At 38.8% G+C, this 19951-nt stretch overlaps 1 protein-coding gene across 1 annotated transcript; it reads right to left on the minus strand.

Moving 5' to 3' along the window:
- Nucleotides 1-408: 408 nt before the first annotated feature.
- Nucleotides 409-6431, minus strand: th (tyrosine hydroxylase; the record flags this gene model as incomplete). Its single annotated transcript, XM_083893357.1, has 13 exons — nt 409-568; nt 1170-1303; nt 1436-1531; nt 2192-2248; nt 2352-2421; nt 3126-3261; nt 3359-3504; nt 4457-4507; nt 4620-4687; nt 4756-4844; nt 4955-5129; nt 5672-5875; nt 6345-6431. The coding sequence occupies 13 exons, from the start codon at nt 6429-6431 to the stop codon at nt 409-411; spliced, it is 1473 nt and encodes a 490-aa protein (XP_083749483.1).
- Between the last annotated feature and the right edge of the window lie 13520 nt (nt 6432-19951).

A 19951-nucleotide genomic window follows, 5' to 3' on the forward strand; every position in this document is an offset into this window, starting at 1 on the left:
ATATTATGTGTTTTTTTTTGTTTTAAAATACTTAGTTTCATTTTTAATACATTCATTATCACAGTTCTGCATGAATTTTGGTTCAAATTTTGACAAAACAACACAAATTTGCTTTAACGGCACAAATGGCCCAGTCCACAAAACCCCATCATTTCACAACAGATCCACACCCAGCGAGGCGTTTAGATATCTTTGGAAACTTTGGCCTCGCTGTGTTGAGGTTGTAATGGTTGCGACCTTGTCGGCCCAACCAGCCACCCACACACACAGCAACTCATCAGAAACGGCATCACACTGGAAGGTACAAACAGGACACGGAGATCGAAACACGTCTCGTTTACACACGGGATGTCGCAGAGCACAGCAGAGGAAGAAAACAACAGCAGGACGTTACATGCCGGGGCTTCATCATGATAAAACACTGAGGGCATCTGTCAGCATCTTAAGATCATCCTTTACTCCTTCCAGGCCTCCCTGGATCTTCAGCGGGTTGTCCAGGACCTCGATGCTGCTGGTGTAGGGATCAAACCTCACTGAGAAGGGACGCTTAATACCAGCCACATATGTCCTGCATGGAAGAGATCATGGAGGAGATCAGAACACATGTGACCTAACACTCAGGTGAGTTCTTCATAAATGTATATACTGCAGAAGTCCTGTCTGCCATTTATAATAGCAAACATTTCACTTCTAACTGACTCTCCTCCAGTTGTAGTTTAGCCTGATCTATACAGAGACTCAAATTCTGTGGTTATATCAGGCAGATTGTTCGAGAATGATCTGATCAATGTTTTTATATTTGCAATTCTAGGGCTGCACAAAAATCCCCATGATGTTTTCTCATCTAGTGAATCGGGGATGTCATGTGTTATATTCTACTAGAGACCAAATATTGTCCAAAAACCCACTAAAGCTACTTGTTTTGCAGGGCAACATTTGATGTGTTTGCCAAATAAAACTCCAGCGTTTTGCCTTGGTAAGAAACACTACATTAGTAACAGCTGTCTTCTGGCTGCTATGGCTGACCTACAAAAGTTTGTGGCCTTAGGGGTTGGCTGGCTGTTCTCTGACCTTGTCCTCACATAACCCCTCTCCCTTTCTGTTTATTGTTTTTCTTCTTTTCTCTGTCTGTCTCTGTTTGTTTCGTGTGTATTTCTGAATCAAATTACCTTAATTTCTCCTTTGTATCTGAAAAACTCTCCGAAACAAAGTAGACAGGCTGGTACGTCTGGTCTTGATAAGGCTGAACTGCTGCAGCCTCTGGATCAAACTCTCTTGTCTCTGGTTCATCAGACAGAGAGTGCTGGATTGAATTTAAAAGGAAAGATGGAGAATTAACTGAGAGCACATTTCACTGTGAAGGTTGCATTTTCTTATCCAGAGTATTATATCGACATTAAGCATAGACCAGAGGAAAAAAAGGACTGGAACGCACCACAAGCTCCCCATAAGAGGAAAGGAGCCCCGCGCCGTAAACCTTCACCTCACCGTTCTGCTTACATAAACCGTACTCGATGGTGAACCAGTAAAGCTGATTTGGAAACACATGAAGAGAGTTAAAAACAAGAATCCTGGGGTGGACGATATGCTTTATGCAAACAAGAGAAAGCAATGAGAAAAACAAAGAAGAGGATAAAGGTCAATTCAAACATCACGATAATGCCTCTTCTATCAATCAAAAAGGGAGAATAAGAAAATAAGATGAATTTGAGATTTCCATTACGTTTTCTTCACCGAGCAGCTGGGATGCCTTTCTTTTGGACTACCACTGATACTTTATGGATTTGCCCTTCAGATCAAAAGGACAGTCATTATTCTCAATTTTGAATAAACAAGAAAAAGCACTCAGGGAGTGCAAACCTCCGCCAAGGTTTATTGTTTTTTTTTTTTAAAGTCTTGAATCTGGATCTACTGTATGTCTGGATCGCCACCAAAATCTGATATTGGTTTTTATTTTGTACCTACATCGCCAGAAGATTTCATCGAAATCTGTTGTCAACTTTTTGAATTAAGCCACTCACAGAAAAACAATATCTCCTTTGGCAGAAATGATTATTGAGGGGAGGTGGGGGTCTGAAAAAGGGACAGGCTTTAGAGCATATCTTGTCTGGTGGAAGGGAGGGTTTTCTGGGTAAAAACAACTTAATTTACTTGCAAAATTTACAAAAAAAAAACCCGAATAGAATCTTACTGTGGACAGTTTCTCAATGTCCTCATCTGACGCTCCAAGTGATGCCAGACCAAGGTTCTGCAAAAAAAAAAAAAAATACACAACAAATTGTCATCAAACTGTTAAAGTCCATCATATGTACTATAATCTGTAAGGCTCCAAAAACATTAAAGGTGCGTACGTGTGAAAACTCTGCAAATGTGCGGTAGGCCAACATGGGGACGTGTCCCAAGAGTTCATGGACACAATCACTGTAGAGGAAGAGAAAGAGTGAAATTCAGCTGTGACTCGTTTTGAACTAAACTGAAATCTCTGCATTTAACCAAGTACAGACAGTTATCACAAAGTGTGTGGTTGGTGGTTGGATAACAAAACAGTGGTTTTCAAAAAAAAAAAAAAAAAAAACAGCAGTGAAAAACAACTCTGTGCCCATTGTGAAACGAAGAAAGAAAGAAAGAAAACTGTTGTTTTTTTTGTTTTTTTTTTCATCTGTTTTTAAGAATCTGTGTCGGCAATATGTTTCCAAGTTGTCCGTCCGGTCCTTCCTTGTAAACACAATATCCCAGAAATGCCTTGAGGGAATTTCTTCTCCAAATTTGGCACAAACAATCCCTTGGACTCAAGGATGAATTGATTATATTTTGGTGGTCAAAGGTCACAGTGAGCTCACAAAACATGTTTTTGGCCATAACTCAAGAATTCATGTGGTAATAAGCTTTGATATATTCCCTCAGCCTGAAAACACTATCAAATGAGTACAGACTTGGCTGGAGTAACTCGACTGGTTGCCACGGATATAGAACCATGAGGTAGTAGTTAAAGTTCAAACTTTAATGTACTGCAATTCATTAAATGTCTTTCTTTCCTGTTTTTTTTTTTTTTTAAACGAAAGGACTGTTTTCATCATAGATTTACGTAAGGAGGAAAAAATAGGATCTGTCACAGGTATACTCACGGTTCTGGGGAGTGCATCGGAGAGGAGGCATGGCGAATGTACTGAGTGCACTGGAACACCCTGAATGCCAAACTGGCCAGGAAGTCTCTGGCTGAGAGCAGACCTGCTACTGGACGCAGCTGGAATCCCGTACGCTCTGTGTGTGCGATTTAGGAGATTAGAGACAAAGAGGCACACAGGGAAAATCATCAACCCTGGGGCTCACTACTAATGTTATCTTATTGTGTCTTTACCTTTGAGGAAGCGTGACACTTCTTCCAGTTGGGGGATGTTGTCCGGACTGTACCCACAATATCTTTCAAGTAGCCGGAAGGCCTCGACGTGTTCATTACAGGCGTGGGTGGAATATAAGTCTCTTAGGGTTAGGTAGACTTCCCGCCTGAAAAGGGACATCGTAACATATATACGTTAAGATATGTTACCAAAAAGAAAGAAAGAATCCCACTTGCTGTTTCCAATGAAGCAGGAAATAGATGGGCCGACTATGAGAAAGGGTACTTATAACTGGTGTTTTGACCTCTTCCTGCCAAATCACTCGGTTTGTTTTCGCTTAGATGAGCCCAAGTTGCCATGTGACGGCTTCGATGGTGCTCCCTCATTTGTAACTAACTTGCTAAAATGTCCATGAAAGACGAACTAAATGCAACAGAATTATAATGAAACTGACTGAAGGTGGTGAAAGGACACAATGTCATTCTGGTAGTGCAACAGTAGAATAACACTTAAACAAGGAACAATGCAGAAATAAAGCAGATAAAATCATTAGTGACCCCTCCCACCCACTACATGGGGAATTTGAGCTACTACTACCCTCAGAAAGGCGCTTTAGAGTGCCAACAGCAAAGACATTTTTTATAAAGAAATCTTTTGTGCCAAATGCTGTGACACTTTTAAATGAAAGCAAACAGACAATACATAGATAATTAATTTCAGGATGCAGCGACAGCTGTACTCACTTTTATTTTATCTATTTTTATGTTTTTAATTTATAATATTGTACCCATGACTTTGCAGGCCATATGAAAAGTGTCGTCCTTTTTTCATCCAGTTTTATGTGTTTTTTATGTCTAGTTTGTATTGTTTTTGTCTACATCTTTGCTGTGGTGGAACCAAAGACAAATGTTCACTTTGTGGACAATAAAGTTTTCGTATTCGTATTAATGTTGAGAATCACAAATGTCCCTGTCTTGGGACTAATAAAGGATTATCTTTTCTTGTCTTAGAATCTATTTAAAAATGTTCTACACATTTACGTAAGTCATGGCACAGAGTCACTTTACCTATTTTTTTTCACCTACCATATTAATCATAAAGCAACATTTAACACTTACCATGTGCCAATCTCCTCCTCTGTGTATTCCACTCTGGGAATCACCTCCCCACTGAGGATAAAAAAAACAAAACACAAATGTATCCAAAAGTTCAGTTTGCTGTCGTTAAAAAAAAAAAAAAAAAAAATGTATGTGAGCATTAAGGTAAAAGACTGCATCTCACTGTCTGTATCTGAAGGCGATTTCACCAATCATGTGCCTTCTCTTCCTGTAGACGGGATCTGTGAAGCCCTGTTCAAATACACTGTATGTAACATCCGATCACATGTCTCATATGTGCTGTTGGAGCTCATACTTACAGGATGGTCTTGGTCTAAGTCTGGATCATATTTCGTAACCAGATGATGACATTTGTCCAAATCGGCGATTTTCTTTGGGAACCAATGGACTAACAGAGAAAAGAAGGGAAATCGTTCCATTCAGGTGTGTTATTTTGTTTTCTTCTGCAAAACAATGTAACTTGGAGTGTATTTTGTAAAAGCAGAGAAGCTGTGTTACATTTGACTTCTTTGGTGGTTTTAACATCCTCAGCATTCCTCTTGATGGAGCTGATGAGAGTGCTGGCATCGGAAAGGTGCACCTCACAGCGGACAAAGTACTCCAGGCCTCCCAGGCTGTCCTTGAGCTTTCGGCATGGGCGTGTCTCCAAATGGTGAATCTTTGCTCCAAATGTCTGGAATACAATCGACACACTGAAAGGTATTATATGGGTATAATACAGGTGGCACGCATACATGAAGCACTGTATTTGATATGTGCATTCAGTTTTATGGAAACGGCTCACTGATGCAAAAGCATCAGAGATAAAGTGTGTTTCTAAACCAGAAATTCACAAACTAAATGTAATAAAGCTTATGAAATAATCTTGTCTCTGAAGTGATAAGGATTTTACAGCCGATAATCAAATACAATTTTTATTCCAGTATTCAAACGTGTTTTTAAGGATTGATTTTCAGATCATTTATCAGAAAATATTCCACTGAAAAAACATCTATTTGGTTACTTGAGTTGAGTTGTCGTTGATGTGATAAAATAAAGAAATCTATTTATCCACTATTTACAAACTTGAAAGACAACAAATATAGTCCAAACTGATAAAATCCCAATTATAATAGTATCACCAACAACTAATCAAACCCATATAACTCGGGTTTAAAAGTCAAATACAAACATCTTTAATAAGTGTTTACTAATCATAAAAAAAAACCTCGATACCTCGAAGACTTTCAGTGTCCGCGAAAGCGCAGGTGTGTTGGAGTTCCTTAACGTGAAGAAGAGGTTGAGGAGCGCTTTTCCATCATCTTCCTCGAACACGATCTGTTCAGTGGACTCTGCAGCCTCCGCCGCTGCAGCTGCAGCCTCCCTCTCCTTGCGCGCGTCGTCGATCAAGCTTTGCCGCCTCCCGAGGTATCTGGGTGACTATAAATATTAAAATAATATATTTGTTTTTCAAGAAAAAAGATAAATTAATGTCAAAGTGTTGTAAATGTTTTGATTTAACAACAAGAAAGAGCCAAACCAACTGCTGGACTTTCCTAATGATACGTTTTGGACATCTCTCTCATGTGTATTTGCTTTACCACACTCAATAAATGATTGAATAAATACAACAAACACGGTAAACCTGTGGCATAGAAGACTGAATGGATGCACACGCAGCATTAAACTTCATTCAACTTGTTTTTGCGTGATCTTGACTTTTGCGCATCAGGCACAACCCATGCGTAAAAGTCCCCAGTTCTGTGCGCGCGCGCTACACAGCAGCATAAAGCAGTGCCCTGAATCATCATTTAGTTTAATCATTATAATGTATGTGTAATGTAGACATATGTTTACACGTTGATCTTTGAAACTATGCCTAATGTGTTTGGTGTTTTATGTTTCTTACCGTGATGGAGTCGGACCTCTCCAGCTCGGATGCGGCTCTGCGGATGCCTCCCTTTGCGGAGGATGTGGAGCTGCTTGATAGTGGCATGTTGAGGTCTTGTGGGCGATCTGTGCGTGTCAGAGTGAGGCAGACAGTGGCGCTCTCTACAGATCTCTGAAGCTGTGCCTATGCGCACAGACCCTTTCTGCTTTGTTTCTCCCACCCAGACAGGTTCCCTCTTTTATGGGGTCATTTGTTTGCACTTCCTGACGTCAAACACGCTAATCCTCTTCCAATCAATCAATGCCGAGGATCCATCCCATCACGCATCCTAATTTGGAGACCTCTTTTTTTTTTCTACAGTATAGGACGCTTTTTTTTCAAAGCCATGAAGGAAAAACGCATATAACTAAATTATAAAATACCATTAATGTGGAATTTTCAACATATTGAACACATTTTGTTTTATTACCAAATGAATCCAGTGTTTTTTTCCATGTTTGGAAACTCTTACTGTCCATTGGTGTTTTTCGATCTTTTCTTCTTTTTTCATATTTAGCTGATCATTTCCATGAGTAACTGGTGTTCTGTTCTAGCTGGACACCATGTAGTCAGCTTTAGACAATAATCAAAGCTTTTACAGCTGCAGGGCTTTACATAAAGGTTAAACCCGAGAAAAGTCAACTGTGGAAAATTAAGTCACTTTATCAGTTCTATCCAATCTCTACGGATCCTCACAAAATTAGATTTGATCATGGACACACACAAACACACACACATTCTTGTACTTGCGGCATACTGAGGACTGGGTTGCTGACAAAGTGAGGACCAGCATTTCCACTTTATAAATCAACACAATTACAAATATCTACTTCATGAATGACATCTACAAAGATCTACTTGTTGCAGTACCATAAAATGACTGCAGGTGGAGCCCCAGAGCAAAAATAGCTGGAAAACTTTTTTTATTATTATTTTTTTTTATTATTTTTGGTCCAAAATTTGACAAAAACGTCATACTATACTATGTCGTCCAAAATTTGAAAGAAATATTTACCCAAGATTTTTGGTCCAAAATGTGACAAAAACGTCATACTATACTATGTCGTCCAAAATTTGAAAACATCTTTCACAAAAAATTTTGGGTCCAAAATTTGACAAAAACATCATACCTTACCCAAAATTTGAATTATATTTTTTTGACAAATTGAGTATAGCATGTTATATCAACCTAAGGAAGTGATTTCAATGAAAATAAAGTGAGGACCGACCAAAATGTCCTCACTTTGTTGGTTAAAAACCCTCACTGGTCCTCAGTATGCCGCAAGTACAAGAACACACACACACACACACCCTCCCACCCACACACACTCACAGAGTGAGGACAGAGAGAACATCACATTGTTTTCCTGTTTAGGCCTCTGTGTCTGTTCCTTAACTCAGCAACAACCATGTTAAGTGAACATGTACCACTTTTGGGACTCGGGCGGTTATCATCCGCAATCGCATGATTGTGGGGTGATATATGGCGCCCACAGGCGAGCAAGAGGTAAAAGGATTATCTCTGGACCTCTGGCTACATGCTGTCACAGCAGCATCCTTACATGAGTGCAGAGAAGACAAATAAGCTCCAGTGTGACTCTTTGTCCAAACTGCTCAAAATGCTAAAGAGCACTGATTTTAGCCTCGGGCACAAGCAATGGCAGTTTGCTTCTTTTATGACAGAGCAAGCATGAAGAAAGATAAGCCAAACAGACAGTAACATGAGACTTCCTTTGCACAGTTTACCTTTATTCTCTGCACGGACACTGGATTAATCAGAATATCTTTAAAAAGTAAGCTTTGTTATTATTATTTTTCTTAGAATCGTATGCTTTGTTGTCTTTTTATAACTTGCTGCCATAATAATAAAACATGTTATTTAGATTCTCATAGATACACATGTTCAAGAAAAAAAAAATCTAATTTACACAATACTGGATCCAGGAAAAAACACTGATAAACACAATTGTATTCCAAACCACAAGAGACCTAATGAACTTACAGCAGCCCACCAAATTCTGTCTGTTTAAGGTCTGGAGCTACAGGCTGGATCAGGATCAAGATTAACAGCTATTCTCCTCCCTCCATATGTCCACTGTCCTGTGTCAGCCCAGTTTATCAAGACCACAGCCTATTACTGGTTATAGAGATACAGAAACAAGGTTTCCTGATCTTCCCTACACTTTCCTCACGCCAAGGAAAACTCAGGTAATATGCAATACATCCACCACCTAATGATGCAGGCAGGGTATAATCAACTGGATTGAGAACATGCAAGTTGATAAAAATCTGCAGAACAGGAGCGTGCAAAAACAGAATTTATTCTGAACAGGTATTGTAATTCCAATAATCACCTTCTGTTCTGTTTCTCTATGTCATTTTACACATAATGAGAAAATCAGTAATACATTGACCACATTGTTTGCTTTCATACTCCTCTCAAACCAGGATATCTGCTGATTCCAGGTCCTAGTTGTTTGTTGATTTATTGGCAAAATGCTACAGGGAGAAGGACTTTTTTTTGTTGTTGCTACAAATTCAAACCAAACTTAATTAATGTAATTAAACATCTTTAAATCTACTCAGTCACAGAAAGAATTGGCAGCGGTGGCCATTATTAAATTTTTTGAGGCCACAATAATTTTTTGGCAACTAATCTGCTGATTTACTTGAAATAATTGACGAAAAACAGTGAAAACCAGCCGAAAAAAACCCTAAGATCTGAGCAGCTAAAGGGTCAATGGGTCAATTATTCAACAAACTTTTCCTTTTTTACCGTAAAAATATATATATTGTTTTTGATCGCATTTGTCGGCACAATTAAAAAAGCAAAGGGAGGGTGTTGATGACATTTTCCGGGGGTTTTGGTTTTGGTTCAAGGAAAGAACATATAAGAACTTGGTGTTGTTCCAGATAAAGATCACCACTTAATTGTATTGACACTGTGGGAAACTGAGCAGCATTGGTGTAGGTTTTGCGCTCTCCCTGAATGCTTTCTCTCGTTTCAAATGATATCATCTGTGGTCAAGTCCTTAAATGATCTTGAACGTGGTCAAATTAAGGTTTAAAATAAGCCTGGGTTTTTCATGTCTGAGGCATTAGACTTTTGTACGTTTCTTGGTCATTTGTACGCCAAATGCAAATTATTCTCTGTGGAGTTAGGTTGGTTTCATGTTCTGATTTTGCAGTGATGAAATATGTCCTTGCATCCATGTCTTATTAAATCTGAGCTGAGGAAACATGTACACATATCAAATAATGTTTGACTAAGACAAAGCCAACCAGACCCCCATCGGCATCGATTTGATACCGCAACAAGTTCAAACTCATGAATTTGACAAAATTTGGAACATTGTAAAAATGAAATCAAATCCCAAAGTCTTCGAAATTTGCTACTTAACTTTAAACAGATAATATAAGGCAGCAGACTTTTTCCACTGAAACAGAACACAGGAGCTGATCCTGACCAGATACAGTGACCTCAGCGACCACTGGCTCAAATGAGAAAGAGGAAAAAAACATGGCCACTCGTGCGAAGAGCATGAATGTTGTCGATGCTCCACAAGGGGGAGGTGGAAGCAGAGATACTCAAACTTATTATATAATAATCAAACTTCTGACAAACAGCCCTACATATTGTGCTTGATGAATAGAAGGCAGCTCACCACAGCTTACAGTCAATGTAAGAATATTACAGTGTTATATGGACACTCTACATTTATCTGTATAATAAATAATATGAAAACAGGCCCTGCCTTTCACCCTACATCAGGGTTCGCTCAAGACAAGTTCCTGATGCGTTGTGGGAGGGAATTCCAGAGGGTACGGACAGTAGTGATGGGAACGTCAGTTCATTTGAGCGTACTGAATTCCTAGAATCGTTCCTTTCTTAGTTCAGTTGAGCTCAGCAGCGAGCGTGGCGGACCGGAGTGGAACTATATATTAGTATTAGTATATTAGTATTATCCTCTCTGTGCCTCTATAACACATGTGTCAAACTCAAGGCCCGGGGGCCAGATGTGGCCCGCCACGTCATTTTATGCGGCCCGCGAGTGATGAATTGGTGTTAAAAATCTGTGTTAAATTAGGTCTATGCTGCTTTAAGGCGTGCGTTGACCATAAACTACATTTCCCACAATGCATGGCGATTGCGTTACCCAAAAAGTGACGGCACTGCCATTATTATAATGCTGTTTTGCAATTCAACTGTACGTTTATATCAAAACTTGGGAGAGAGGAGGAGTCTGTCAGGGCAGGCGAGTGTAGTCACTCACTCACTGACCCGCGAACGTACTGACATACAAAGAACTGGAGAACTGTGGCTGAGGAGGTGGATCTCGTTCGTGAAAGTACTGACACAGGAGAACTGTGGCTGAGGAGGTGGATCTCGTTCGTGAAAGTACTGACACAGGAGAACTGTGGCTGAGGAGGTGAATCTCGTTCGCGCTGTCACTCACTCACTGACCCGCGAACGTACTGCACTCAGGGAGGACGTGAGTCACTTGGCAGGGCACTGGACTCCTGCTAAGCAACGATTCGGTGAACAAATCTTTTGAACTAATAATTTTAATGAACTGATTTAAGTGATTCAGTACACTCAAATGAACTTGCCGATCCCATCACTAACGCAAAAGCAGCACAGAGACAAGCCTCAAACCTTCTGGCACAAAGTCATTTGGAGTGATGAGACTCCAAATTTGACTTTGCTTTAACTTTTTGGACACAACCATAAACACTACATTTGGAGAGGAGTCAACAAGGCCTATGATGAAAGGTGCACCAGCAAGTAAGCAAAGCAAAGCAAAAAATACTGGAAGAACATGTGCACTCATCAGTCCGGAAGCTGCGCATGGGACGTACTTGGACATTCCAATATGCCAAGTCGACCTGTCATTGGCTACAGCAAAATAAAGTGAAGGTGCTGGAGTGGCCATCTCAGTCTCCTGACCTCAATATCATTGAGCCACTCTGGGGAGACCTCACATGTGCAGTTCATGCAAGACGGCCCAAGAATTTACAGGAACTGGAGGTTTTTTGCCAGAAAGAATGGGCAGCTTTACCATCGGAGCAGATAAAGAGCCTCATCCACAACGACCACAAAAGACAAGCTGTCATTGATGTTAAAGGGGAGGCAATACAAGGTAATAAAAACTGGAGTATGTATGTAGGGTCGTGTGGGTAGTTTGCATTGTGATTATGATTTAAACACAGTTGTTTGACAATAAATGGCATCAGCCAATCAGTAACAATGAGTGAAAGAAATCAATCATATTCTCTGAAAAATCGTTAAGAAATCATAAATTCTGCCAGGGTATGTAAACTTATGAGCACAACTTTATGACTCCTTTAGATTTCAAAGTATCTCAACTGAGACATATAGATTTGAGGGTTGTGATTGTGTGAAGATTTTGACGTCCAACACTGTGGTGTAAACTGTATCTCAACTGCTGAGGGACAGCAAAGTCGTTTCTGTGTATTATGAACTTCCGCTGACTCATCGTCACCCCAGAGCCCACTCCCGTCATTTCTTACACCAGACATGGAGTCCGAGCACCTTTTATGTTGCACTTGAGGAAGCAATATCTCTCTGCCATTCATCCAGTATTTACCCAATTCAATCTTCTGTTCTGGAAGAGTCTGACGTGTTCATAAATGACACCAGGATGATAATTATTACAATTATGTATTGATTCAGGGGCAGCGTTGTGGCATTGTGAGTGTCAGCTTTCCCCTGCATAATTGCAGGACTTCAGATGGGCTAATTGCAGATAACACGACCAGCTGGGCTATTATTCACCGTCCCCCACGTTTCTTTTCTCTATCACTCACTGCTGAACAATGCTGCTCACCTTTGTGAGGGTCGTGAGACTCATCCAGTTGATGAAGAGAGGAGGAAGCACAACATAAATGTCATATTAATTGAAATAATGCCGGGTAAACACCCTCAAAATGAGTGTGTCTGTGTGTGTGTGTGTGTGTGTGCCATATGCCTATGTGTGCATTGTGTCATGCAACCTGCACACACACATCTCTCTGAATGTTCCTTTGTTGCTGTATGACACTCTTTAGAGTGTCATACAGAAGCTATATTTTCTTCTTTTAACACTGAAGAAAATATAGCTTTTTATATTTTTTTTGTTTGCTTTTTTTTTGCTTAACTTTTATTGCCGCTTAAGAATTTTGGTTTTACCTTACAGCACCTGGGCCAACCATGTATGTCATTTTAAAAAGTGCTTCATAGATACAGTTGGATTGGAAAAGGACATTTTGCAACCGCAATGCATCAGTGATAATTACAAAGTCTGATTGTATTATTATTATTATTGTATTATTCTTTATCTTGTACCTCAGCTTGTGATTGGTTTACTTCGCACATATGTTGATATATATATATATATATATATGTACATATATATATCTATATATATATATATATAGATATATATACAGATATATATAGATATATATCTATATATATACATATATATACATATATATGTATATAGATATATGTACATATATAAATATATATATGTAAATATATATAAATATATATATATATGTAAATATATATATATATAGATATATATGTAAATATATACATATATATCTATATATATGTATTTTGCCCCAATACATTACAAATGTGTTTAAATTCACACTACCACCTGTGTGTATGTGGATAGAGTCAATCAGAGGGATGACCTGAGTCAGTTTTGAGGCAGATCCCATTTTCCGATTCAGATCTATAAATAATTGTATTTACTTTCAACCTGATATTGTTTTCTCTCCCCCCTTTTCTAGTCCCTCTCCTTTTCTCTCTCCGGGGCATCTGGGACTGGTGATGACTGTGATTGTTTTTGCATGTGTCAAAATACAGCTGCCAAGAGGAATGACTAATCGCACAGAGCGCTTCTACCAACGCTTTCTCTCTCGTGTAATTTGACAGCGGTGGCGTCGTGTCCCCGAGGGTGGTTGACTGGCTGAGAAACTGCTGCTCGCTGGTCAGTGTCAACTGTCGTCATCACGCCTGTCAAGTGGCAGGTGACTGCGGATCCAGTGTGTGACACAACGACATCACCATTACAACCAAAAAGCAGTGTTTTCCAACGGCTCTTTTTAGAGGTACGTAAATTCACACAGTGTTCCCAAGAGGCAACCAATCACGGTACTGTACAGTGCCATGGGTTTTAAACTTCTTTATTATGTTCTGCACCGTGGACAAAGGAACACCATGATCTCTTGAGATGGCCTTGCAACTGTGAGATTGTTGATATTTTCCCACAATTCTGGTTCTCAAGTCCCCGGACGGCTCTGAGTGCAAGATTGAGTCAAAGTCTCTCCTTTTTATCTGGTTTCAGGCGTGATTTTTTATATTCCCCACACCTGTTACTTGCCACATGCTTGAAACAAAGTTTTTACCCACAAATTTGAAAAGGTGCCAATAATTTTGTCTGGCCCATTTTTGGAGTTTTGTGTGAAAGTATGTGAAATTAATACTTTTTTTTTCTCTGCTTTTTTGTATTGTTTCAATATACACAAAGCAAATAAACATCATTTTCTGGGAGAAATACTTTTTTTCTGGAAAAAAAATCGGCCATGACAATATATATATACGTGGGTGTGTGTGTGTGTGTGTATGTGCGTGTGTGTGCGTGTGTATATGTATGTGTGTGTATATATATATATATATACACATATATATGTATATATTTATTTATATATATGTATATATTTATATATATGTATATGTATATATTTATATATATGTATATATTTATATATATGTATATATTTATTTATATATATGTATATATTTATATATATGTATATGTATATTTATATATATGTATATATTTATATATATATATGTATATATTTATATATGTATATATTTATATACATATATATTTATATATATGTATATATGTATATTTATATATATGTATATAAATATGTATATATTTATATATATTTATGTATATATTTATATATATATTTATATATGTATATATATATATGTATATATTTGTATATATATATATATATATATATATATATATATATATATATATATATATGTAAATATATGTATATATACATATATATATGGTTATGGAAATATGACAACAGGGACAGCTGATGGGAGATTTCCAAATCAAACACAAACTCTAAACTGATCTCCATTTCCTCTTGAGGAAAACCAATCATTCCTGTTAAGTGTTGCACAGCAGCCCATTTTCGAAGGAAAAAAAAGAAACAGCATGTTACAGTTCTACCACACATCATCAGTGCCTGAGGCTACATGTGTTGTGCATCTCTTGTGCTCTTTGTTTGTCGAACACCCTGTGCTTTTCCAAATGTCACATCTGATTACTCTGATTGCGGTGCAGATGCATCTACATGCATGTCATGTCAAATAAGAGTGGCACGTGAAAAATGAGTATAGTTACAGTAGATGTAGTTCAACAATTGGGGCTTTTCCATTATACAGTTCTGCCACGACTTGGCTGACTTTACTTGGTTGTTTGCTTTTCCATTAAGGATAGTACCTGGTATCTGGTGCCTTCTTTTGGTGCTTTCCCATTATAGAGTTTCTAGCACTACTCAGCTCTACTCAACTCTACTCAATTTGGTATCAGCCACGTCCTTTTCCATTACTTCATAGTACCTCGTCAACGCGGGTGGGGTCGTCATAGCGCTGCTACGCATTTTCTGGTTTTGGTTGGCTCCATCCAGCTCTTTCACTGGACCTCGTTGACAGATCACGGTGTATTGTTGTGGACAGCAGCAATGTTTGTTGCCCTTATTTTTTTTTTTTTTTTTAAATGAGGGGTTTGATTCTTGTGTTGGTACCAGGTACTACTTCTTCTTCTAATGGAAAAGCCAAAAAAAGCAGAGCCAAGTAGTGCTAGAGCTGTATAATGGAAAAGCGACTAATGATTTCCATATATCTCCCTAAGTGGTCAGAGAACTAACTGGTCACAAATACCATAGAAAACTGTATTTCTCTCACAGGCTAGGAATGATAATAGTAATAAAAAAAACTTTGTATTTAATGTCAGGGTCTATTTAAATGTCCATTTTGTAAAGTTAAGGGTTTATTGGCTTCAAAATCCTTTTAATAGCCTCAGAACAAGCCATTTGTGTGTCCTTTATAAAAGGGCTTTAATTATGGAGGCTGCCATCGTTTATGGATACGTTTCTACTACAGCAAACAGACATCCATTGTGCTATGTGTTGGACTCATAGTAATGTTGGCAACGTCTTACTAAATGTGTACAATATTTTCATATTGTCATTATTTTATTTTTAACTATTTGTATTGCAATATTTGTGCACAAGCTCTGCTAATATTCAAAATGTGTGTATAATAATAAAGTATAAGGCACTGGAAGTAGACTAGGGGTCCTGTTAGCTAGGTGCAGGATCATGTTTATTCATATGATGTGGAACCCCAGCCAGCATGAATGTTGTGATGCTGTCATGCTAATGTGCTGGTGTTTCTGTGTTTGCAAGTAAGCTAAAAGGACTGAACTATGGAGAGTAGTAGCATGACACATGAGCATGCAAAGTGTGTAGTAATTAGAGACTGTTCGGCACATCAACATATCAATCATGAAGCCTACTGTGGTATGAGGTGAGTGAGTGTGCAGACTATTATCAGTGCTTTAGTTAAGTGTGAAACAAACACAATTAGATGTAAGACACAACATGACACATACGCACACACTGAAGTATTTATTTATTTATTTCATGCATTTCCCTAAAGCGACAGCAAAGCCAATATTTAGCACATCTCTTCTCCGACCTAGCTCTTTGTGCATCCAGAAACAGAAACTGGTTTGTAGATAAGTAGTCGAAGCCACATGTTAAAGTCCTATCCAATCATTGGAGTCACATAGGCAGCAGCACAATGACGCTATAACAGACGCCCATTTCCCCTCTAGCCCTGACACACAGCACCGTGGCTGGAGAGACTCCTAATTAGATTTACCTTTCCTTAATGGTTCCATGTCATCCCGAAGCCTGAGGGCCAAGCTATTGCAGGTCATGACAAAACTCGAGCCAGAGCCTCACATAAACCCCACCTGTGGTTGGTGCCCTCAGTTGATTCATACACATCCAGAATATCCAGAGCTTCTTTTGCAAGGATTTATATATAAAAAATATTTCAGGCAATAATCACAGTCATAATGCTGCATTTCAATGTTTCATCACCAAAAAGTGTTTCATTTCATTTTGACCAAAAAGTTGAAAATTAGGCAATGTTGACTGATACTGTTGATCCAGGTTTTGGAGGTGGACATTAAACGATTAAAATATTTAGTTTTTACTCTTATGTGGAAAAATTAGGAAACATGGTTTAAGAACACATGTTTATAAACCATGACAATATTGTAATTGGGGTGTTTGACGTACAATATGTTATATGTGCATTTGTTTTGGTTTGCTGCACAATTGTTCTGACATTTGACATTAGTTGTTAAAACCTTGTCAAAGACCATGTTTTCAACCAAATGCCATATTTTTTTTTATCTCACCTCTGCACCTTTATGTCATGTGAGGAAGCAAAATGCTAAAAGGTCAAATGTCATGGCAGTGCAAGCTATTTTTTTTATACAACCACAAAATTAAAGGCTCTGTAAGGAGGCACTGATGACATGGTTACATGTTTTTTTGTGCCATTTGAGGTGCATCAGAGTTGGGCAGTAATGCTTCACTCACAAAACGGTAATAATTGTGTCCTTTTAGAGGCAATTTTAAAGCGGAACTAGACCGGAAGTTCCAATTAACGCTGTTTTTTTACTGTGTATCTGCGTCATTACCTTGTTTATGAAGTCCTGAAGGTTCTAAACAAACAGTTCAGCCATTGCTGAGAAAGCTGTGTTTTATTGTAATCTGGGGCTCAGCGAGATCTCTGAAAATCCCATTATAGTTACGTAAACATCGGTTCTCCGGAACAGTCGATCGTCCTGCTCCGGGCACTAGTCCGGGCACATCCGGTTGCGTACATTGAACCGCAGAAGAAGAATAACGTCTGTTGTGGAGGTGTTTCACGAGCAACAGTGTCTTCTGACTCTGGGTCAAAGTCATAAAAGGGACTGCGGCGGGGAGTCGTGAAGAAGCTATTTTTAAACATTGTTAAAACAATGTTAATTGTTAATAATGAGATAATGAGGAGCAGTGCATTCCAGAGGGGGGAGCTGCGCTTCTGAGAGCGGTTGTGGCGAATGTCACTTCCGGGGTACTGGCCAATCACAACACAGTCTGTCTTCTCAGGCGAGATTTATGTCTGAAACAGCGCGGCTGACAAGTGCTTCAAAAAGGACAGATTTCTATCGGCTCGTTTACAGCAACTAGGAGGTTTTTGACCATAAAAACAAGTTAATGTATGTAAGTAGACCTCCATAACTCACATATATGTGCAACAGGACCACTCTATGTGAAGTGTAAACACGGCAGGACATCTGCAAGAATATGTTGCCATGTTTGCAGTTCTGCAATTTGACTGTAACTTATTACACTTCCTGAACAAAGGAAAGGAAAGAAAAAAATAGATAAAAGACACAAATAATCAGTAATATCAATGCATATGTAATATTCACAACATTAATAATGAATGTAGTTTCAATTATTACTGAACAAACAAACAAACAACAATTTCATTTATTCGATTGTTAAAAGGACAAAAGCACAAACTATTTGGCACTGTCCCTTTTGCAAATAACCTGAATGCATGTATCAGCCCTGGTGCAAAATAATACTGATCAATAATTCACTATAAAATCAAAATCAGCATTTAATATTCAAACACTTTTTGTAAGGATGAAGGAACTACAGCTCATCCTGTGACTCAAACTGGATTAACTCTTGAAAAAGTTGTGTAATGTGTATCTCGCGTAACTCACCTGCAGGAGAAGCTGAGGGGAAGCACATCAAATTACAGTATATGCAATTAAAGTCTGTTAAGATAACAGCTTCTGCACCCGATATAGAGAGCTTGTTAACACAAGATGGAAAAAAAGGTGTCATCCTTAGAGACTGTTTTAAACAAAGAGTGACCCACCACACCGGAAACAATGGAACAAACAACCGACTGATACATAATTCCTAAGTGCGCTCTGGAAATTACAGGTGAAAAACAACAGTCAACACTCATTTACGTTTTGTCGACCCACAAAAACCATTTAGTGCGTGCATGTGTATGCGCTCGTCCGTGTTTTTGAGTTGTTATTGTTGGCGGCTAAAAGGTTTAGCTGTCCTCGGAGAATCAGAACGACAGTAAGCGCAGAAGAGACACATGAAGAACCGACGGCGAACACAAACGAGAGAGCGTGACTGAAATTGCTTATCGGTGCAAATGAAAGTAAATTGCAGTGAAATCGCATAAAGCATGAACAGAAAATGGACTGATGGCTCCGCTGAATGTGTTACGCATGCAGAACCTGCTGTCGCAGCGGACACCTCAGACGACGTCTGCTAGTTCCGTTTACCATTTTTCACTCAAGACCTCCTCCTGTGAATAATCACCGCAGCTGTGTCAATGTGGCGGCTAGCCTTGTGTGTTATATTTGATGGCTTTTTTACAGTTTCTGTGTGTGTGTGTGTGTGTGTGTGATTATGGTGTCCAGATAGGCCATTATCCATTCATTAGCAGGAGAGGGGCTTAATGGACGACAGAGGATGCAGGGACAGGGTGGCTCGTAAACACCTCCCCGTCGTCCCAGTCATATCAATACCGCCATCTGGGAGTGGTGGCCACTTCATTCACAAAAACCAATACCCCAGTGGGATGAAAAAGAGCGGACAGAAACCTTGTTGTTACATGTTCAATCAACGGAGAGACAAGGGGTCAATTCTTTTCTGTCGCGCGCGTGTTTTGTGTGTAAGTGAAACAAGTGAGTAACACGGACACTGATAAGACAGACAAAGAACAATGCATTATTTATAACGCAGCAATAAAGACGTAATTACAATATCTAAAACAAAGACACCGATGACAATTTGATTGTTAAGCATTAATATCAGCCTTCATGTTTTCAATTCTGTTTAAGGTAACAGACCAATGCCTTTTGGTTAATGACATCAACAACTTTAACATCTCTGCACTAACTTCTGGAACAAACCTTCAATGAAACATTAGAGCAAGAGAGGAATGACGCTGAAAATTAGCCTGTGTGTTGTCTTTTGTTTTTTTTCCAGTTTATTGTATTTATTTGTCACTAATACATGGCAACATAGTGCATTTCAAACTTTGCCAAAAATAATTATATCCATCCATCCATCTTCTACCACTTTATCCTCTACATGAGGATCTCAGCTGACAGAGGGTGACAGGCGGGGTACACCGCAGACATGGTCAATTGAGTGTCCAATTTACCTAATCCCCATATTGCATGTTTTTAGACGAGTGGGAGAAAACCGGAGAGGTTTTGGTCTCTCTGAGGACTACTTGTCCTGACCAGATTGGTTTTCATGCTAGAAAATGTCCTAAAGTGTCCTGTAATATAATAACTGCTTTGTGTTATTGTTGTTTGTATGTCATGTTTTATGTCTTCTATGTAGCTGAAATAAAATTTGAG

Source organism: Microchirus variegatus, assembly GCF_963457635.1.
Source record: "Microchirus variegatus genome assembly, chromosome: 8".
In the NCBI taxonomy this organism is placed as follows: Eukaryota; Metazoa; Chordata; class Actinopteri; order Pleuronectiformes; family Soleidae; genus Microchirus; species Microchirus variegatus.